Source organism: Nyctibius grandis, chromosome 2 (assembly GCF_013368605.1).
Source record: "Nyctibius grandis isolate bNycGra1 chromosome 2, bNycGra1.pri, whole genome shotgun sequence".
Classification (NCBI taxonomy): Eukaryota; Metazoa; Chordata; class Aves; order Nyctibiiformes; family Nyctibiidae; genus Nyctibius; species Nyctibius grandis.
In genome coordinates, this window is record NC_090659.1 from 5,729,915 (window position 1) to 5,752,197 (window position 22,283).

The following is a 22,283-nucleotide window of genomic DNA, read 5'->3' on the forward strand; positions in this document are numbered from 1 at the left end:
CACAGGTAGGCTCAGTGGAGCTACGTTCATATGACCAGGCATATACCGCCTTTGCACGGGGGTGATTAAGGATATTCTTTTAGTCTCTGGGAGGTTTATCCTGTGGTCCTAAATTCTTACATTAATCTAAGCTACTCAAAGAAACTTCTTTTCCTTGTATGGCATAGAGTCTTGCATGCTCTTTCCATGTCAATATGCTTGTAGGTGGTCATCAAGGTGTTCATTTTAAAAGATCCTGTCTTTGCTCAGCCCCTTTCTCTGTGCTTCAACCTGCCCGTGTTTTAGAGGCTAACAGAGAGGTGCATACACACCATGTGTACAAGAGGAGTTATTTTCTCCGTGGAGGATGTAACACTGCCTGGTGAAGATTGTGTAGTCCCCACATTCATAGAGCAAAATGAGTTTAGGTGACAAGTTCTTGATTCTTCTTTTGATCGAGAGTCACTTCTGGTACAAGGCTATGAGCAAAGAGGTAATGCTGTGCAGACTTGGGATTAGCAGTGATTTGTGACATGCCTAAGGAGGAATTCTTGGCTTTGGGAAACTGTGAGGACTTTGCGTATGCCATCGTTTTTATTGCCAAGACAGAAACGTAGAAAAGTCCATCCTGTTTCAGGATAAGTTAGAACCGTCTAGAAGTCAGTGACTGGCTGCGAGTTGCTATCTAATCAGCTTAGTATTAACAAGTTAGTTCTTGATGTTGGGAAAATGATTTATAAGTAAATGGGATTTGTGAGTTACTACGGAACGCCAGAGCGTGGTATTTGCCCCAAATCAGCAGCTGTTTTGGTTAGGGTATGGTGCATGTAGCATATGAGGTGCCCCTGGTGCAAGTGGCCACTGCCCTTCTTGCAGATGGAGCACATGAGCAAACCAGCTGAAAGTCTCCTGTGTGATAGCAGTGTGGTTTGACTGAAGGATGAGGTCTGCAAACCCTGCTGTGGAAAGAGCCAGGACAATAGGTAGTCAGGCCATCTACTGATGACTTGCTTGGACAAGCAAAGTTGTATTGTGTCCTGATGATATGAGTCTTGATACAGTGTCTTTAACCCCAGCAGTTCTTTAGGTACCTGATGTATTTTCTGCCCTTGTTTAAGCAAAAGGGCAGAGGGACCTGGCAGGAGAAGGATGCGAGTGTATTTGAACAACCAGCTTAAGCCTATACATGCCTGTGCCATCAGTCACCGCTGCCTCCTTTGGGCCAACGCCAGTGAGCATGTGGCCACCTGGTTTGCTGAAACAGGAAGCTTGTCTCCTGAAAATTAATCACATCTTATCTAGACTTAGTTTTCAGCTGGGTCACAAGTGCTAGCGATGGCTGGAAGGGATAGAGCTGGGCAGACTTAGGCTGGTTGAGGTTGCTTTCCTGGGTCCAGCACACGCTTGGGGTACAGAAGGTAAGGTGGCATTTTCGACAAACCTGTGTGAATGCTGATGGGTCCAATACTAGTTGTATTGCAAGCACATGCTTCATGCATTCATGGGAAAGGATGAGGAGGACAGCTTTTGCTAAGAGGTAGGGGCAGACTTAAAGGTCACAGAATCACAGAATCAACCAGGTTGGAAGAGCCCTCAGGGATCATCGAGTCCAACCGTTGCCCTGACACCACCATGTCAACTAGACCATGGCACTAAGTGCCATGTCCAGTCTTTTCTTAAACACATCCAGAGATGGTGACTCCACCACGTCCCTGGGCAGCTCATTCCAATGTCTTAAAAAGGTGCAGGTAAAAGCCCTTGGTAGGGGCCATATCTAAAAATTGGGACTGGTTCAAGGAATTGAAGAGTGTCCTGCACCCCCATCCTCAAGTGTCATGGGGAGATGGGTGTAGTGTAGAATACTCATGTCAATTTATCTATTTGCTTTTACTTTTGTATGATCTTAAGGGAGTCTGACAGTTCAATAAAAGCATTGAGTAACACTTCCTGCGTCCTCGTTTCCCAGTTGCACTCTTTATCAATGAGGTGTGTAATCAAGCACTTCATTAAACAGTGGCTTATTAAAAAGTAATGCAAGTGTCAACTGCAAGTGTCCAAAACAAGCAAATGCTTAACAAAACTGGTAAGTGCAGCACGTGGTGAAAAACGGTGGTAGCTCTTGGAGTGTCTTGGGTGTAGTGGAGTCACCTTTGTCAGCGCAGCTGTTCTTCCTCTTACGTGGTTGAATGAGGGTCGGAGAAATAAGACGTGCCCTTCCCAGTAAAACTGCACTGGAGTGCGTGGGCTGATTCATTGCCTTACCCCACCTCTCCGGTCGCACGGGGAGTCCACTGGTGGATGCACATGCAAGGCTTTCCTTCCTGGTGGCTGTCAGGATGAGTGGTTGCTCAAACAGCTCCTGCTACTGGTGCTCCTCTTCTTGGTCCCTCCTGAAGCCACTGCTCTTCCCAGAGCAGTCTCTTACTCCTCTCTCTCTCTCCCCCCTTTCTCTCCCCCTCCACTACTAGAGCTACAATTCAGGGTGCTGGCTCAGCTTGTGTTCAGTCATCATTTGTTTTCTGTAGCAGCAGGTCTCTAGCCTCTTCTTTTTTTTCTGTGCTGATTTTGGGCTCTCGCCACCCTCAGTCCAGCACAGGCTGACAGTCTCAGAAAGGCCGCGGGGAGAAAAGAAACGTGCTCTTTCTCGTACACGGAGAAAGAGGTTTCTTGCCTTTAATGCTTTGTGTCACAGTAAGGCTGCAAGTTTGATACTTTTATCTCCTTGGTGTGCCTTTATTTCATCTCTCCCCATTCTTCTCAAAGAGGGAGAAAAGACTGAAGTGGATCAGTGCTAACTGCAGCTCTTCCTGCTGAAGCAGCCATAATGCTGTACACCCTCCAAGTACCTGACCACTTACACCTCCAAGTACCTGACCACTTACACCTCCAAGTACCTGACCACTTCAAGCTTCTGCAGTTTAAGGGAATAAAGGAGGAATAAGCTAGTTTGGATGTTTTTCTCCTTCTGTTTGCAGTACAATAATATAGTGGCTAGTTCACAGAAGTACAGAGATACTTCATGAATAAGTTACCAAAAGATAAGCTAAGATGTCAGGTGGTGTCAGGGCAATGGTTGGACTTGATGATCCCAGAGGTCTCTTCCAACCTGGCTGATTCTGTGATTCTGTGTGCATTTGTGTCTTGTTAGTCACTCTGTGGTAGCTGCTTCTGTACGTGCTCTCACCCTTTTGCTCCTAAATTCGCTGTGAAGCAAGCTGTCTTGTGGGCTAAGGCCACGCAGGTGAGCAGCAGAGATGGTAAACTAGGGGATGGAATTACGTGGCAATAACTGCCTGGGTAGCCTTAAAGATGGACCATGTCTGATCACAGAATCAGAGAATCAACCAGGTTGGAAGAGACCTCTGGGATCATCGAGTCCAACCGTTGCCCTGACACCACCCTGTCAACTAGACCATGGCACTAAGTGCCATGTCCAGTCTTTTTTTAAACACATCCAGAGATGGTGACTCCACCACCTCCATGGACAGCCCCTTCCAATGTCTAATGACCCTTTCTGAAAAGAAATTCTTCCTAATGTCCAACCTGAACCTCCCCTGGCGAAGCTTGAGGCTGTGTCCTCTTGTCCTATCACTAGTTGCTCGGGAGAAGAGGCCGACTCCCACTTCACTACAACCTCCCTTCAGGTAGTTGTGTCCCTCTTGCAGTCCTGAGCTACGGTCTGTAAGGCTGCCCTGCTCTGGTGCTTCGCCCAGTTGGACTTGAACGTTTCAAGCGATAGAGCCCTGACCGTTTGCTGTGACAGATTCTCTCCATCCTGAAGCGTGCTGGTGTTCACAGGTTTTCCCTTTCAAGGGAAAAGGTGATTTCTGTCACTGCTTTGACAGAGGTGTGTCAGTACTGGCACTGGCATGGCTTAGCCTGTATTGTTTCGTTGGGTGGGGTGGGGGAAAGGGGAGAGGAGATTTAACTGGGTAATTGGATTCAGGGATGATTGTGCTGCTGTGGTAGGTTTTACTGGATGAAGCAGCTTGTTGCGATAGGTGTTTGTTTCAGCTTCTGTCTGCAGGTGTGACTTGGCCAGATAAGGATGGTCTATCACGTTGATGATTTCATTGTTTGATTTGGCTGGACTGGGTGGAGAATGTAGCTGCATTGTTTGGGACTAGCTTTGTAGTTTGGTTTTGTGAAGCGGATTACACGGCAGCGCGTTGCTACATTACTAAGGTGAAGCTGCAGCAGATAATAGTCGGAGAATGTTGGAGGGAAGAGAATATGCACAGGGTTTCACAATGCATAACTAATTGAGCCTCGCAACAGCTCCTGCGTTCCTGTGGGGAGATCTGGTCAGCAGAATGCGCTGGGATTACACAGAAAACCTCTGGTAGTGGTTCCAGTTTGCAGCTGTACTTTAACTGCGAGGCTGTCCGTGCTGTGTAAAGAGCTGAGAGTGCTCCGAGAGACCACGCTGGCCCTGACAGGGTGAATGTTGCCTGGTTCATGCTGTTCTTGTAGCATCTCCAGTTTTCACAGTGGGTGAGGGAGAAGCTGGCAGATGATAGCTGCTCTGTCTTTCTTTACTGACCTCAAATTTACCATTGAGCCATGCCTAAGAGTCCGTGTTTCCTTGTGTTACGGAACTTTCAGGCACTTAAACTTGCTTTAACATGTGAGTGAACATTAATTGATGCTGGGTTGTCTCCATTACTGAAAGTGTGGCTGGTTCTTGGGCCGTGAACTCGTTTGGCCTTATAGGAAATAACCATAGTGCAAGGTGGGGCTAACCCCTCTATCTTGAGCAAATTTGCACTGTGTCTTACTGGGGAAGATTTGCAGTTGGATTCCCTTCTCCCTGTAGTGTAGCACAGTGATGTGAAACAGGAGCTGCCAGAACAGTAGACAGTGCTTCTTCCTTCTAAAACCTGCCTGGTTTTCCCCTAGATGTGACTGAGCGATTGCCTGGCTTTCCCTGATGCTTGATGTTTTTATTTATACGTTGTCTGGCTGTGGAGGAGGTTGTAGATACGAAGCACAGGGGTTTGGCAGAAGTTGCTGGGCTCATAGTGAGGGGAAGGTGAGGCTTTGAAGAGAGATGGATGCAGAAAAGGGGAGGTTACACGTCCGAGCTTTGTGCCAGCTTCTCTAAGCCCAGATGAGCTCATGGGAATCCAGCTAGCTCAAATGTGGGAGTGCTAAAGCAGGTCTGACCTATTTCCCCTCCATGTGCAGCACGCATCTTAGACTCTTCCAGTCTGATGGTGGCTTTTTCAGTGCTGACAAATCTTGCCAGTCTGAGCAGAGGCTTCCCCTTACCAGTGGTTCAGGGTGAGTTTTGATTCCTCTGCTTCTGTGGCTGGATGTGTGGGAGGGGAGGTTCAGGTTGGACATTAGGAAGAATTTATTTTCAGAAAGGGTTATTAGACATTGGAATGGGCTGCCCAGGGAGGTGGTGGAGTCACCATCCCTGGAGGTGTTTAAGAAAAGCCTGGCCTAGTTGACGTGGTGGTGTCAGGGCAACGGTTGGACTCGATGATCCCAGAGGGCTCTTCCAACCTGGTTGATTCTGTGATTCTGTGATGCACAGCTTGGCTGTGCATTCTTGTTGGTGAAACTCTTCCCCTCTCTTCTTTTTCCAGGTGATCTTTTCTTGTGAGACGAGTGGTTCGCAACTCATGGCCTCCACAATGAGTACTGCTGTGTCGTGACACCAGGGGTCTTGGTAAGCTACTTGTTGGAAAGGCGAGGACCTCTCATATCTCCACAAATAAGGGTCCATCTCTTTTGTCTCTGCAATTGAGGTTTGAAGTCATTTTAAGCCATCCAAATTGTAAGCTGCAAGCAAGTGGGGTGAGGCTACTTTTCACCTGTTCTCACCTCCTCCTTTGTGCTTGCAGTGGCACTGATGTGGTTACATGATCAACCAGATTGGGGGACTAATCCAGCTGAATAGAGACTTCTGCTGTTTCCCTTGGGTTAGTTCCCATTCACGTCTTTCCCTGATCTGGTCAGGAGAGAGATGGTGAGAATGAGTAGCCCTTTGAACCATCCCTTTTCCCTGTAGCCGTTGTCTGGCATACCTTAAAGCAATCCTGAAAATACAGCCTTGGATGTAGCTTGCCAAAATGTCTTGAAAAGTGGCTTGACCATTCCCATTCAGTGACCCTACCTCTAAATTTAGAGCAATGATAACAGCTTTGCTATGGCAGGCAGACTCCAGCTGCAAAAATACATTTCTCGAGAGCTTTTCCATTATTGAATCCTAGGTTCCCAGGCATACATATGTTAGAAGTGCATTTAGAAAAATCATGAGGCATTCCATTTCACAGTATAAAAGATGGTACATTCCCAGTGTGCAGAAATGAGAAGCGGAGGGAGTTGAGTTGCTGTTGTCCCACCAGTGAATATATTGATGTGTCCTTTATAGCGCTCTCTGATGAGAAGAAATTTAAACTGAAATTGGAAAATACGGTTCCCTTGCCGTGTGCATCAGTTCTAATAGATGGAAGATACCTGTATATAGGATAATAAAAAAGGGGGGTTAAAATATTGGAAGGTTTTTTTCCCCCTGTGAAGTACTTGAAAGTTTGGTGATGTCAGAAATATTGTGCAGCCAGTGTGATCCTGATTCTGTTTTTCACGTTTTCTCATTGCACTGTGCGAGACTGGGAGTCTGAGAAAATTCTCATCTTATGATAAGAGGTAACATGATGCATAAATATCAAAAGCGGGAAAGCAGAGGATGAAACGACTAGAATACTTAAGTTCATCACACAGGCACCTACATCCTGCTTTTAGCATTGAGCTCCACTCACTTTAATGCTGCTGCTCGTTTTTTCTTTTTTACCTGAAATTCACTCTATTTTCAGTTATACCTTCACCTTAAGTGAGGACCCCAAAGTATCACTGAGTTCCACTGACTCCTCAGATGCATAAATCTGTTGAAAAGTGGAATTGGGCGCTGTTGGTGTTATGGTTTTGTTGTCAAAACAGACATAGGAGCCAAATTTGCATGCAAAGATGGCACAGTTTAGATACTTGTGAAGATGTTCTTGTCTTTAATGTATCTGTATAGCACTGGCTCCAATTACAGCATGATACTAGTAGTAATAGTAATAGAGTAACTCCAATGTCGTTCTCAACATCAGTGGGATAACCAGCTGACAGCCCCAGAGAGGCATGTGGATCTGGGGAGTGTGTGGCTCAGACTGGAGTTCATCTGATTGTGCCCAATAGGAGTCATTAAAAATGAGACCTTTATTGCACAAACCTTCCCCACATTAATGGATTTGTGCAGCACAGTGGAGGTGAGAACAGGGAGCAGAATGATTTCTTTGGCCCATGAAGGAGGCATGTGGTAGAGAGGAGAATTTTTGGAGATTATGCAGAGCTTCATGGAACAACTGCAGTGTGGAGCACTATCGTGTTAAAGTGCAAAGTCACTAAAAAGTGTAGTGGCACCTCACAAGAAGATAAATTTGGGGAACTGGAAAACCATGGTGCTCAATACTCCAAGTTATTGATAACTCTCTTTGGCCAGAGGTGGTCATATAGTGCCCCTGTATCTTAATCCATGGTGTCAGCATGTAAGCAAACCAATCTTTGTTTTCTAAATGCAATTTCAGTAGTAGTTTCTTCATAAACTGCAAGACACTCCCAGTCTGGTGAGATTTATTTTGTTTCATTTGATACACACAGGAGGAAACTGCTGCTTTGGTGCTGAGAAGGAATACCGGGAATATTTACATTTGAATAATATTTAACTAGCAATGCTTAATACATTAACAATAAATCTTGGTTAGATTCTAAATTAAGTGGATTTGCATCTGAGTAGGTGAGATGAACAGGAGAGATTTTGTTGAAACGTAAACAAGACAGAAATTTGTTCCAAAATAATTTAGCCCAAAGGACGTAAACAGTAATGTTCAATAGTTTCCTCCTCCAGAAAGAGTTTTATGGGCCTTATTGCCTGCTTTATGCATATTGATTCTTAGAAAGAAGCTGAAAAAGTGCTTATTTTGGGGTTTTTTTTTTTAGTGTGGTTTTTTTTTTTAAGTCTCCACAGTCTGTATAGTGTTACTGAGCAAATTTAGAAGGGTAGTTCTCTAGTGATCGTTTGGCATTTCTAATAGATCTAATGAGTGACTAACCTCTGGTATTTTCTGAGCAATCACAGCATAGCTGGTTGCTTACAGGTGGTTAGGAAGGCATTTTATTTTATTTTCCTCCCTTTGTGCAGCCCTTAGCACACATCATTGAACATATGTCTAGTTGTATTGGACCAAGGAGACAGAAAAGATTTGAGCAGAGTTTATGTTCTTAAGAAATATCAGATTACGGCCATTCATGGGGGAATTCTGGATAGCTAAGTCATGTTGGGGATTTGTAATTATGGCTTCCTACTGACTTGCTGCGAGGTGTCTTCAAGCTGAGCACAGATGCGGAATCAAAGTGTCCAGATATGAGGCGCTTCCCGGTTTTGTTGACTCCAGAGTGATTTGCTTTGGATGAAGGGAAGATGGCCTCGCTGCCTGTAAACTGAAGGGCCAGCCAGGGCTGCCTCTGGTTTGAAATACACAGCTGTAATCACAGAATCACAGAATCAACCAGGTTGGAAGAGCCCTCTGGGATCATCGAGTCCAACCGTTGCCCTGACACCACCCTGTCAACTAGACCATGGCACTAAGTGCCATGTCCAGGCTTTTCTTAAACCCCTCCAGAGATCATGACTCCACCACCTCCCTGGGCAGCCCATTCCAATGGCTAATGACCCTTTCTGAAAAGAAATTCTTCCTAATGTCCAACCTGAACCTCCCCTGGAGAAGCTTGAGGCTGTGTCCTCTTGTCCTATCGCTAGTTGCCCAGGAGAAGAGGCCCACTCCCACTTCACTACAACCTCCCTTCAGGTAGTTGTAGACTGCAATAAGGTCTCCTCTGAGCCTCCTCTTCTCCAGGCTAAACAACCCCAGCTCCCTCAGCCGTTCCTCGGAGGTCAGACCCTCCAGACCCTTCACCAGCTTGGTCGCCCTCCTCTGGACTCGCTCCAACACCTCAACATCTTTCTTGAAGTGCAGGGCCCAGAACTGGACACAGGATTCACGGTGTGGCGCCACCAGTGCCGAGTACAAAGGGACGATCACTTCCCTAGACCGGCTGGCTACACTATTCCTAATGAGCCATCTAAAAGCTCTTCTCCTGTGTCTTCTCAGTAATGGGGGAAGAATTGCCATCTACTGTTTCACACCAGATACAACTGCTTGGAAAATTCCTCACTGTTTTTCTGTTCTTTTCTTGTGGGGTGGTTTTAACAGTGTGCCCTGGAGATGCGAGACTTCCCCTGGGCAGCAGGAGGCACGCGTCTAGAGAATGCTGGTGCTGCAGGAGGGAAGCGCCCAGTGCACAACCAGAGAAGAGCAAAGAGAAAAAAGGCAAGCAGACAGCCAGCACTGAGAGAAGCGGGTGGCAGAAAGTGCTTCAACGCTGCCTCTGGCGGCACACTCCCCAGAGGAACTTGACGAGAGCCCATCCGCGTGCGTGTGAGACTGTGAGCTCAGGATTTCTGTCAATGCATTCCAGTAACCCCAAAGTGAGGAACTCCCCGTCAGGCAACACACAGAGGTAAGGAAAAGAGCCTGCAGTCAGCTGCTCTGGGTTGGTGCGTGATGCTGTTCTTGCCCTGCTGCAGGATTAGCCAAGGACTGGTGCATGTGACTTACTGGTCCTCCTTTGTGCTCCCATGGGACCCGCTGAGTACCTGAGCGCTGGCTGCACGGTGCTGACGAGCCTCCACGTTTGCTAGGCTCAGGACGAGCTGAGAGCTCTAAACCCATGAGGTGCAGATTCTCCGTGCTTCATGCCCCCCTCCCTCCCTTCAGGTGTCTGGATAGGCTGTAGGAGAGCAAACATGCTGTTTCTGTCTGGTGTTTTTTTTTTATTTCCCCCTCTTCTAATTATCTGCTTCCCCGAGGGGTAGTTGGGCAGCAGAAGGTCTCTGTACTTTCACACAAAACGCTTCTTCCCTATTATTGGCCTGAACAGTCTAAAGAACTGCTCAGCTGTGCGCTGAGATCCTCTGCATCATTCACGGGCCGGTGCAGCAGGTCAGCATCTCTCCTCTGCTGATTTGGAAGGGGAAAAATACGGAAGCGAAGCAGTGTCCAGGGACTTACAAGATTGACAGCATTCTTGAGTTTGATTATTTACTTCTAGACGTCATCTGGAGCTAAAGAGTAATTCAGAGGGAGTGCCACCGAGTCAGGTGTTTGTCCAAAGGAGGAAACAGCTTATGCCAGTCCCACAGGGAGGATGCTAGCAAGCACTGTAGTGATGATGGGAAAACCCAATGCAGAAGATCCCATAGCAATGGAGAGACCGGCGGGTGAGGAGGAAAGGGTGGCTAATATGTCTGTAAAACCCAGAGGAGCAAAATATTTTTAGGATACAATTTGCTGAACGGAAGAGGGAAGGAAAGACTGAACCTCCTTTGGCAAATTAAAGCAGCTTCATCTGCCCCATTTTGCAGGAGGGTGCAGGGAGATGGTATCCTTCTCTTTCCTTATTCAGAGGCAGGTTGTAGCTGGTTTAATTGTTTTCACGGTCAGAGGTTTGTGTTTTCCTGGCACCTCGCCCCAATGTATGATGAATGCTGCAGTAATGCTGGGTTTTCCTTGTGCTCCCTGTAGAACTGGATAGGGAGGTGCAAGGGGAGGGGGGGGGGTCTGCTCTGACCAGAGCTGCAGTGTGTAGTTGGGGTCCAGGAAAGTGGTTGAGGTGAACTTTATTGTGCCTTGTTTGTTTACTCTGAGCTGGTCTTGGTGTGAGGCGCTTCTCTGTGCACATAGAAACCGTTGTCTTTATTGACAGAAGCCGCAGAGGTAGGTCCTCATGTGACAGCAGTTCCTGGGATCTGGCAGCTCTGTAGCTTGCCCTGGTACCTTCTTGAGCAATGAGATCCCATCTTGGATCATAACCCTTTCAGGGCATGTTCAAAAAAGCACCTGCATGACTCCAAGCTTGCAGGCATTTTTTATTTATCAGCAATTGCCTTAGCATGCAAAGGTGGCAGTGGTTGTTTCTGCTTCTCTGTAGTCTGTTCCTACAGGGTTGAATGAATCAATGGTGTGATTTGTCACTTTTTTTTTCTTTTCCTTTTTTTTTTTACTCTGTCCCCAGTAGCCCCAAATCAAAGCAGGAGGTGATGGTCCGTCCCCCTACAGTGATGTCCCCATCTGGCAACCCCCAGCTGGATTCCAAATTTTCCAACCAGGGCAAACAAGGGGGCTCCACCAGCCAATCCCAGCCCTCTCCCTGTGACCCCAAAAGTGGAGGTCACCCCCCCAAAGTGCTCCCTGGCCCAGGTGGGAGCATGGGGCTGAAGAATGGGGCTGGAAATGGTGCCAAGGGGAAGGGGAAGAGAGAGAGGAGCATTTCGGCAGACTCCTTTGAACAGAGGGAAGCTGGGACTCCTAATGACGACCCTGAAATCAAAGGTACGTTTGCTAGGATTCGTGTGCAAGCGCAGACTATTAGTCTGAGTCCTCTGTGAGATGGAGAATCGCTATGCAAGTGTTAGCGAAACATTTATTTGTCTGGAGTTCTGTAGGTTCCAGCCAGCGAAGTCTAAAGGTCTTGAGAGCAGGCAAAGAGGAGAGGTTGTCGTAGCTGGCATCGGGAAATGTCCTGTTCACGCTCAGTTAAAGTGCAGACCTGACTGTGGTGGGAAAGTTCCTTTGTAACTCTGAAACTCCCCCAGAGGATTTGCAAGTACAAATGCAACCTGTTGGTTTCCTTCTGGCCTTTGGCCTTTCAGGAACTGCTCTGGTGTAACTGGGGTTTTGAACAATATGCGAGCCTGTTTTGTCAACACAGATACATAACCTGTAGCACCCTGACTGGTAACACAAGCCGGAGAGTTGGGATTGAGAGTTCCTGGCTCCAACATTGCCTCTGTGAGGCAGTGCAAAACAGACTAGATGTACAGTTGTCCATCTGTCCTTTGCTGTCCATTTCCTAGGTCACCTGGCTAAGGTGGCTGAAGGAAAAAAAAAGTAGTTTTGCACAGTGTTTTCCTTGGGTGCAGACATGTTTATATTTGTTCATTTTAGGGTGTAGTTTTCCTGCTACTCTGTGTGGCCATTAGAGAATTCAAAGGGATGAGCCCTGGGAACTGCCACTTGCCTTGGAAAGGGCCAAGATGAGCTTTCTCCCAGTGGTGCATTAGAGGGAAGATGCATGATGTAATAGAAGAATTGCCTTTAGTGGTGCTTGAGAGAGAAGTGGGAAATTTCAGAGGAGGAAAAGCGCTGATCAGTTTGCAGGAATGGTTTCCAAAGAGCTCCCAAGGTAGTGATTCCCCTCTTTTCCTCTTTCTCCCCTTCCAGACTGCAATTCTGCTGATCATGTGAAGTCCCAGGATTCTCAGCACACACCACACTCCATGACTCCTTCAAATGCTTCAGCCCCAAGGTCTTCCACACCTTCCCATGGCCTGACTGCCACTTTGGAGCCAGCAAGTGGGCAGAAGACTCCATCCAAAGTGGTTTACGTCTTTTCTACTGAGATGGCCAACAAGTAAGTAGGTAGAGGCTTGAATGTCTTCGGGGAGCGGGGCTTACACTTGTGCTCCCTTTTTAAGAGATTCTCAAGTGCACTTTCTCCATCAAGTGCATTCTTGTAGCAAAAAGTCATTGCTTGTTTTGGGGATGGTGAAGGGGCTGGAGTGGAGAACGTCACTACCTCTTGCCCTCTGAGAAGTGATTATTTGTTCCTCTGAGATGTGGGTGTTGTGGGTTTTTTTGGCAAATGCTGGTAGATATTGTTTTGCAATCCATGCAGTGAGTAGCAGCCAGGATGGCTTAAACTGAGACATGAACCCCAAGTGCTGATGAGTTTGTAGATGTAAGCATTTTTCTTTTGCTACTCATCTAGAGTGAAATGTGTGGTTAAGTCTTTTTCCTTTCTGCCAGCTGAAGGATAGAAGGGAGGGCAGTTAAGAAAAATGGATTCTTAGCTTCAACTGGATATGTGCATCTGTCTGTCTGTCTTTGCAGGGCTGCAGAAGCTGTGCTGAAGGGACAGGTGGAAACCATTGTGTCCTTTCATATCCAGAACATCTCAAACAGCAAGGCAGAACGAAACACTGTACCCTTGGTAGGGAATACCTGCATGTGGGTGGGAAGGGAAATGGTAAATGTGCTTGTGTGTGTGATTCAGAAAGGTGGATGATTATTTAGACTCTGAAATAAGTTTTAGGGTAGAAAAGAGGGAGACAGTTGTTGTTCTAACCTTCTGCAAATAAATGTCTTGGATCATCCAAAGAAGAGCTTGAGTCTTGCAGTATTTGGGTAGTATATTTCTGACCCATTGCTCATGCAAAGCTGGCACAGAAGCAAGGGGTCCCTGCTGTAATGCTTGAGCAAAATAGGTTTCTGCATGGCTAAGATGCTGTTCTGTAATAGCTGCATGAAGGCTCCCCTTCCTTGCAAGTGCGGGCCGGTGGGGTTGAGATGGGACATTTCGTTTGCACCGCTGCTTACGTGGCACGGCTGTAAGAAGAGCGAGTGACAGCATGTGGCTTTCTCTTGCAGAACCCCCAGATCACTGCACTTCGGACTGAACCCAAGCCCCTGCCGCAGCCCCAGCCCCCTGCTGCCCAGGACCAGAACCCTCCCCAGAACACCAAAATGCAGCCGACTCCACCCGTGTCAGCGCCGGTATCCAAATCCACTGGTCCCCCATGTCCCATAGATCAGGACAGCCCCAGCGTGGAAAGCAAAGTGATGTCTGTGGGCAGCCCTGCGAACTCTACCCCGTTGCAGACAGAAGGATTTGGGCAGAGTTCGACACCCAACAATCGAGCAGTTAGCCCAGTTTCCCAAGGTAGCAATAGCTCTACTGCAGACCCCAAAGGTCCTCCCCAGCAGGTGTCTGGTGGGGACCCATCCAGTTTGGGCGAGAATCCAGATGGACTGTCACAGGAGCAGCTGGAGCATCGAGAGCGCTCGTTGCAGACCCTGAGAGACATCCAGCGCATGCTCTTCCCTGACGAGAAGGAGTTTGCGGGAGGGCAAAGTGGAGGGCCACCCCCAAACGCTGGGGTGCTGGATGGTCCCCAAAAGAAACCTGAAGGGCCGATACAGGCCATGATGGCTCAATCCCAAAGTTTAGGCAAAGGGTCAGGGTCTCGGACAGATGGAGGGGCTCCGTTTGGCCCTCAAGGACACAGGGACATGCCCTTTTCCCCCGATGAAATGGGGCCACCACCAATGAATGCCCAGTCGGGACCCATAGGCCCAGACCACCTGGACCACATGACTCCTGAGCAGGTGGCCTGGCTCAAGCTGCAGCAGGAGTTTTACGAGGAGAAGAGAAGAAAGCAAGAGCAGGTCGTTGTGCAGCAGTGTTCCCTGCAGGACATGATGGTCCATCAGCACGGGCCTCGTGGGGTGGTCCGAGGTCCTCCCCCTCCCTACCAGATGACCCCTGGGGAGGGCTGGGGACCCGGGGGTCCAGAGCCCTTCCCTGAAGGCATGAATATGTCGCACTCTCTGCCTCCCAGGGGCATGGCCCCTCATCCCAACATGCCCGGGAGCCAGATGCGCCTGCCTGGTTTTCCAGGAATGATGAACCCTGACATGGAGGGCCCCGGTGTCCCGAATCCCACCTCCCGGCCAGGGCTTTCAGGAGTTAGTTGGCCAGACGACGTGCCAAAAATCCCAGATGGCCGTAACTTCCCTCCTGGCCAGGGTGTCTTCAGCGGCCCTGGCCGAGGGGAGCGGTTCCCCAACCCGCAGGGCCTGCCTGAAGAGCTCTATCAGCAGCAGCTGGCTGAGAAACAGATGGGCCTCCCTCCCGGCCTCAACATGGAAGGCATCAGGCCCGGCATGGAGATAAACAGAATGATGCCTTCCCAGAGGCACATGGAGCCTGGGAACAACCCCATCTTCCCTCGCATGCCGGTGGAAGGGCCGATGAGCCCCTCCAGGGGGGACTTCCCGAAAGGAATACCCGCACAAATGGGCTCTAGCAGGGAGCTGGAGTTCGGGATGGGCCCCGGCAGCATGAAGGGGGACATGGGCATGAATGTCAGCATGGGCTCCAACCCACCCCTGGTCCCTCAGAAGCTGAGGGAGGCAGGAGTAGGGCCGGAAGAGATGATGAAACTGCGCCCCAGCGTCTCGGAGATGCTCTCCTCTCAGCAGAAAATGGTGCCGCTGCCATTTGGGGAGCACCCGCAGCAGGAGTACGGCATGGGTCCCAGGCCTTTCCTTCCCATGTCTCAGGGCCCAGGAGTCGGTCTCCGAAATCTCAGAGAACAGATCGGGCCTGACCAAAGGACTAACAACCGGCTCAGCCACATGCCGCCACTACCTCTCAATCCCACCAGTAACCCTAATAGCCTCAACACTGCTCCCCCCGCGCAGCGCAGCCTGGGCCGCAAGCCCTTGGATATCTCCACAGCCAGTCAGGTGCATTCGCCGGGAATCAACCCTCTGAAGTCCCCGACAATGCGCCAGGTCCAGTCTCCCATGATGGGGTCTCCCTCGGGGAACCTCAAGTCCCCTCAGACGCCCTCCCAGCTGGCAGGAATGCTTGCGGGCCCCACTGCTGCAGCTGCCGCTGCCTCCATTAAGTCCCCCCCTGTCTTGGGGTCTGCTGCTGCTTCTCCTGTCCACCTCAAGTCTCCGTCTCTTCCCGCACCTTCTCCCGGATGGACTTCATCTCCAAAGCCTCCTTTGCAGAGCCCTGGGATTCCCCCGAACCACAAGGCATCTCTCACCATGTCTTCCCCAGCCATGCTGGGGAACGTGGAGTCGGGTGAGTGCCACCTCTGCTAGCCGGACTTGGCTCTTCAGTTCACATCGGGTTACCCCGAGGCATGCAGCAGGGAGGAGGTTTCTTGCAGGGCGGCAGAAGTAGACAGTGCTTTGCCCGTTGGAGGGAGGCTGTGCCAAGGGTCTCGTGGATGGCTACGTGAATGGAGTGCAAGTGCTTTTCTTCCTCCTGTTGTATTTGTGGATTTGCACCATGCCTCCCATGTGTCAAGATGAGGGCTGGTCGCTCAGAGGACCTGAAAGTGAAAGAGTGGGGTCAAGAGGTGTGAAAAGATGTAGCGTTGATGGGAGAAATCTCTCCTCAAAGGGGTTTTTGGCTGTGCTGCCACAGGTCCTGGTGATCATAGCTTTGTGGAGAAGATCCTGCTGAAAGCTTTGAATTAAAAGGCTACTACAAAGACATGCTGAGCATAGTTAGCTGGTCACGTATCAAGGTATGGTGCAGGTATGGTTAGTGCTTTCTAGGTTTACCACCACAGACAGGGATGTGTGCTAACATTTGTTCAGGCTTTGACCATTTTGGAGAGAGCTAAACACCATTACGTAGCATTTGGTAGCATGCTGGAGCCGTGCCGTGCCTGGGACCTTGGGGTGCAGGTGCTGGCACTGCTCCATCTACTCCTGAAACCTCTGTGGGCTGTTGGCAGCACACCTCTGCCTTCTCCTTCCTGCTCCCAAACCCCTTCAGAGCTCACCCTGAAAGCACTTTTGTCGCTCCATCCAGGCTGCCCAGGGCCTCCCTGAAGGTCTCCTCGCTGGGAGATGCTGGGAGAGGAGCGGTTTGCCCACGTTGCCCTCTAGCGCTGCTGGAGGGGTTGCTGGCCAGGTCTGTGTGCTCGGGAAGGGAGCCTGGATATCAGTGTCAGCCACAGCTGCTGGGGCCATGCCCAGCGTGAGCCCAGTTGGCTACAAGTCAGAATTGAATGCTTTAGTCCGTGCCTAACGTTGTGCTTAGCAAATGCTTTTACATGCAGCTCTTCCAAAGCATAAATGTTTCAGCATTGTAGGATTTTTGTATTCTCCAAACACAAAAAGGGAGGGGCTGAGGAATGTGCAGTGAATTTTCAGTGATAATACAACTTTTAGCATCTTTCCTTCACGTGTGGTCTGGGTGGCGTGAAATTCATCAGTGGAGATCAAAGGGGATTGGAAGTGCAGTTATTTCTTGTTTCGAGAGAGCAAAGCATGATGTTAAGCTAATCGGTGCAGAGAATGCTGCTTTAACTGGAATAAGCAGTAAATATGTGGATATAAAACCTGAAATGAAACGTAAACGAGGGAGTTTTACTTGTAGCTGCTGATGCAGCTTGTCAGAAACGTGCTCGCATGTCTCAGCATAATATCTGCTACAGCTTTCGTTGTGCTGCCTGTGTCTTTTGTGCTTGTTTGATGCCTTCTAAAGAGAAAGGGGAAGGAGTTACAGTTGACATTTGATTGATACAGGAACAATTGATTGACTATAGATTATGATTTTTATGGCTAGACCTGGTACCTAAGTCTGTCTTCAGTGTATGGAGGTTGAATGGTAGGATTTTTGGACTTAACTGATAATTCTTTATGTGGATTTGTAGAGGCTCAAGGTAGTTCCAGTAGAAGTGCAGAATCCAGGCTGACAAATGTTAACCACCTTGGCCAATAGGCTTATTTTTCTGGTTACCTTTCACAGGCGTTGACTGCATTAGTCAGATGGTCTCTTGTAATAAGAGAGTTTTCTAGGAGAAAAGGGTGTGATTTAAGGAAAAAATGGTAAGAAGGAAAAAAAATAGTCATCTTTCTGTCTCTTTCTTTTCTTTTTTTTTTTTTCCTAAGGTGGTCCACCTCCTTCCACAGTCAGCCAGTCTGCTCCTGTGACTCTCCCTGGAAATCTTCCTTCTAGCAGTCCTTACACAATGCCTCCAGAGCCGACCCTCTCCCAGAATCCCCTCTCCATTATGATGTCCAGGATGTCCAAATTTGCCATGCCCAGCTCTACACCGCTCTATCATGATGCCATCAAAACTGTGGCCAGCTCTGATGATGACTCCCCTCCAGCACGCTCCCCAAACCTGCCACCTATGAACAGCGTACCAGGTAAGAAACTCGGAGGCATAAGCCCAAGTGAGGGTGATTTTTATGGAAGCTTCATCAGATGAAGATGGTGAGAGGGAAAAACTTTGAAGAATATCCAGCCATGGGTTGTTTTTGAGGAAGGCAGTTGCAATTCTCTGAAATGGGGAGACAGAAATTCTCCTTACAACCAGTTTTTTCTGCCCAGGAAGTGTCTATTCTTCATAAGGTGGCTAATCTGGAAAATCCTTATGGATGGGAGAGATTTCCACTCAGGAAGACTGGAATTACGTGTGTGAGTGAAGGCTGCTCGTGGGCATAAGGGTCAGATCTACAATGTGTTATCCAGAGGAAACCATTCTTCCCCTGTCTTAAGGCAGTGTCATAGAAGCTTCACAGGGTTTTTTGGTTGGTTTTTTTTTTTCCACACTGAATCATCTGCTCTTTTCCTGGGTTTTGTTGATTCCCTTTGTTACAGAAGAGTGTTAGAGCGCTTTCTCAAAACATCCATCTTTTCATACAGGGAATGTGAAATGGCAGGTGACCTCAGCCAGGACTGAGGGAAATTGTCCTGGTCCCTACCTGAGAGAGTTAAAGGAAAAGTAAAATAAAACGTTGTCCTTTTGGGCTGTCTTGTGGGTGAGCATGTTTATATGAGAAGTCCAATCCTTGCTGATAGCTTAGTGTTTGTGGGTACATATTTAACACAGAAGTAGGCTGTAGCCCCTCCACCCAATTGAATTAACGTAATTGAAAGCGGGGATGAGTGGATGTTTCATGAGAGCGGCAACTGGTAATGAATTCTTGATGAGTTTACCTGTAGCTTTGCTGTCTGTTTCATGCAGTAATGATCAGAGTGGCTGCCTATACCTGGGGAAGCTGGCTAATTGAATAAGTTCGTGATGATAGCTCATTAACCTTATTGATTGCTGCCTCCTAGTCTTACGAGAGTTACCTGATTCATCACTTCTTGAGACTGAGAGGAGATTCAGTCACCTCCCAGTGGACAAGCGTCCATATGCTGATAATCTGCCACAGACATATTTGTTACTGCATGCGTCATCTGGACTGCCAGGGCAGTAGGAAAGGTGTGGGTTGGATTGAGGTCCTACTTACAGATGAGGCTTTAGTCACTTTTTGCTAGGGCAGTGACAAGCTTAGGGAGGCTACTGTGCAGGGGACATCAATTTTCTAGTTAAAATAACATTTTCCAGAGCCACTACTGATGCTTTTTACTAGCACTAGTGGTTTTTGTGTGTGTATGTGTGGATTTGGTAACCTTGCAGAAAGCTCTGTGATAGCTTTGTTGATCATTATTGGCTGTTATCTAAATGTGACTCCTTATTTCTTCCCTAGGAATGGGCATTAATTCTCAGAATCCTCGAATTTCAGGTCCAAACCCAGTGGGTCCAATGCCAACCCTTAGCCCAATGGGAATGACCCAGCCTCTTTCCCATAACAACCAGATGCCCTCTCCAAATGCTATGGGACCCAATATACCTCCTCACGGGGTCCCCGTGGGACCCGGCCTGATGTCACACAATCCGATGATGGGGCATGGTTCCCAGGAGTCTCCAATGGTACCTCAAGGACGCCTGGGCTTCCCACAGGGGTTCCCTCCTGTACAGTCCCCTCCACAGCAGGTGCCATTTCCACACAACGGGCCCAGTGGTGGACAAGGCAACTTCCCAGCGGGAATGGGCTTCCACGGAGAAGCACCTCTGGGGCGTCCTACCAACCTGCCCCAAAGTTCAACAGATCCAGCACTTTGCAAGACTGGAGGCCCTGGCGGTCCAGACTCCTTCACTGTTCTTGGAAACAATATGCCTTCGGTTTTCACTGATCCAGAGCTACAGGAGGTGATCCGTCCTGGAGCCACGGGAATACCCGAGTTTGACCTGTCCAGGATTATCCCGTCGGAGAAGCCTAGCCAGACACTACAGTATTTCCCTCGTGGGGAGGTGCCAGGCCGCAAGCAGCCGCAGGGTCCCGGGCCTGGGTTCTCCCACATGCAGGGGATGATAGGAGAGCAGACCCCGAGGATGGGACTAACGTTGCCTGGCATGGGGGGTCCTGGGCCAGTCGGAACTCCGGATATCCCTCTTGGGACGGCTCCATCCATGCCAGGTCACAACCCGATGAGACCGCCTGCCTTCCTGCAGCAAGGCATGATGGGGCCGCACCACCGCATGATGTCACCAGCACAAACGGCCATGCCTGGCCAGCCCGCGCTCATGAGTAACCCCGTGGCCGCTGTGGGCATGATCCCAGGCAAGGACCGAGCCCCCGCGGGGCTGTACAGCCACCCGGGCCCTGTAGGCTCACCTGGTATGATGATGTCAATGCAGGGCATGATGGGACCCCAACAAAACATCATGATTCCCCCCCAAATGAGGCCCCGAGGTATGGCTGCTGACGTTGGCATGGGAGGATTTAGCCAAGGCCCTGGAAACCCAGGGAACATGATGTTTTAAGCTGCTACCATAAGACTGGATGTTCTGATCCTTGTCAAGAAGAGATTCCAAGTCCTGAGGGCTTTTTTGGGAGCTTCAGGAGTACAGTTTGGCCATGCAATAGGTGAAAAAAGACCAGAGGATGCTTTGGGAAATCTCGAATGTATGGAATTACCTGAAAAAAAAAAATTATTCATTTTAACAGGTTGTGTTTTTTTTAAGATTTATTTTTTAAAAATTATTTTTGTGGACTTGGGTATCCCGTGACAGCACCTGCTTTGAGAATCTGTAGCTGTATTTTGAGAATTGCCATTTGTCACAAGTTGCACCATTCTCTGTATGTTTACGTCCTTCGGACTGGCTTCTCCCAGGACTCTCGGTTATTTTTGGGGTTTTTTGTGTACTGTACTATATTGTAAAAGGGATTTTAGCAGAGACTTTAGTCTTTGGGGTGAGAGGAGAATGGGATTCTAGGCTGTTTACTTTAGGTGGAGAATCCATCTTCAGAACTTCGGACTATTTTCCTTCAACTCCAATGTATAGAAAAACCAAACTACGACCTCAGAGCAGAGTATTAATGAAAAGCACAAAAAGGAACTTAAGTTCAGTGAGGGGAATCTTTTAAAAGAAATAAATAATAAGTTAAGGACATATTTTTCAAATTATGGCGTGCTGTCCAGCACCTTCTGTCTCTCCCTCCCACTCTTTATTAAATAGGCTTCTCTCTCTCTCTCTCTCTCTCCCCGTCCCCCTTCTGTCTCCTCCTATGGCAGCTGCAATACATTGTGTTATTTTGAGGAGTAAATCTAGGAGAGCCTCTCCTCACGTGGGGACTCTTCCCACTTTTAGGAAGGGGCTGGACTTGGACACTGTTACATCCTACAGTAGTCTCTCTCACTGTTTCCTATTCTCCTTTTCTTAGAAACCCCAAGTGATTTTATTAATGTGGGAGTGGAACAGACACTAAAAGTTATCCAGGATTTTTTTTGTGGTTATTTTTTTTTTCCTCCCCAGCGTAAAACGTTCTGTGTAACCTCCATTAAATTTGGTACAAAACCACTCGCCAGGGCTGTGGTGTCAGAAAAATAAAATATATTGTTTCTTACAAAAATGAACTGTCTTCTTTATCCAGTCCAGTTGTTTCTGTGTACATCACACGGCTGGCCAGATGCTTCTTTACTCTTCCTTATGATCACAGCCAGTGCAGAGGCCAGGTGGGGTAAGCTTTGGCAGCTCCTAAAAGTCTGGTCTGTAGGCAGACTTCTGTTCACTTAATCCTGAACTGAGTTTGTTTTTCCTCGGAGTGAGGTCTTATTTCAGCATGCCCCAGGGACGATAGTTACAGTCATTCTTCCTCAATTTGTTGAGGGTCAAGGAACAGCTGAAGCTTGTTGTCTCTGTCGCTTCCTCCTGGTGAGTGTTTGCAGCACTACAAGGTACGTGGGTTTGAGCTTTCCCTAAGCAGCGGCATCTGCCTGCTGAGCGCTGGATGCTGTGCCGGGCACTAGGGTTGGATTGGATAGGATCTCTGACTGCCCTCGCTCAGAGGTTGAGATAGCAGGGAAGGGATGAACTTAAATAACAAAGGTGAGGGAGAAATCATCAGTGAGCAGATTTTTATCAAGACAGCCCTGCTGGGTAAATTGTTGCTTTGCCGCAGTTCTCATCGATCGCTTCCTAATCCCCTGTCTTTTCAAACTTGCCTTTTGAGAGAATTTCAGCAAGAAGGTTTTATGGGTTTTGTCTGCGAGGAGTGAAAGACTGGATGCCAAAACATGGATCGGGAGTGAGAAGACCGGGAGGAGTCAGATGCGGATCTGTAGGACAGAGAGTGGCCTCTGTGGCTGTCTGCTCTCTGGTGCCCCGGCACAGCGTATGGAGTGTGTAATCTCTGTTCTTCCACTTACTGTTACTTGAAATTATTTCAATGAGTAGTTCCCTCAAAGGGAACTATTAGTATGAAACTTCATGTGGAGAATTAATATCTTTAACATGCTTATGTGTGAGTGTTTTTCAG

The 22,283-nt window shown here is 48.4% G+C and overlaps 1 protein-coding gene across 5 annotated transcripts in view; it reads left to right on the forward strand.

The window, feature by feature from the left end:
- The window catches only part of BCL9 (BCL9 transcription coactivator), a 64,743-nt gene extending 43,406 nt beyond the window's left edge, over positions 1 to 21,337 (forward strand). For 3 of the 5 annotated variants that reach the window (XM_068395165.1, XM_068395167.1, XM_068395164.1), the window contains exons 2-9: positions 5,574 to 5,656; positions 9,246 to 9,552; positions 11,107 to 11,423; positions 12,315 to 12,504; positions 12,984 to 13,083; positions 13,521 to 15,750; positions 17,577 to 17,837; positions 19,170 to 21,337. In XM_068395165.1, coding sequence (XP_068251266.1) covers positions 9,500 to 9,552; positions 11,107 to 11,423; positions 12,315 to 12,504; positions 12,984 to 13,083; positions 13,521 to 15,750; positions 17,577 to 17,837; positions 19,170 to 20,287 — 4,269 coding nt within the window. In that variant the 5' untranslated portion in view covers positions 5,574 to 5,656; positions 9,246 to 9,499 and the 3' untranslated portion in view covers positions 20,288 to 21,337. Of the gene's footprint in view, positions 1 to 5,116; positions 5,263 to 5,573; positions 5,657 to 9,245; positions 9,553 to 11,106; positions 11,424 to 12,314; positions 12,505 to 12,983; positions 13,084 to 13,520; positions 15,751 to 17,576; positions 17,838 to 19,169 lie in introns of those variants that run through there. The other 2 variants (XM_068395166.1, XM_068395169.1) reach the window with 2 other exon arrangements.
- The last annotated feature ends 946 nt before the right edge of the window (positions 21,338 to 22,283 follow it).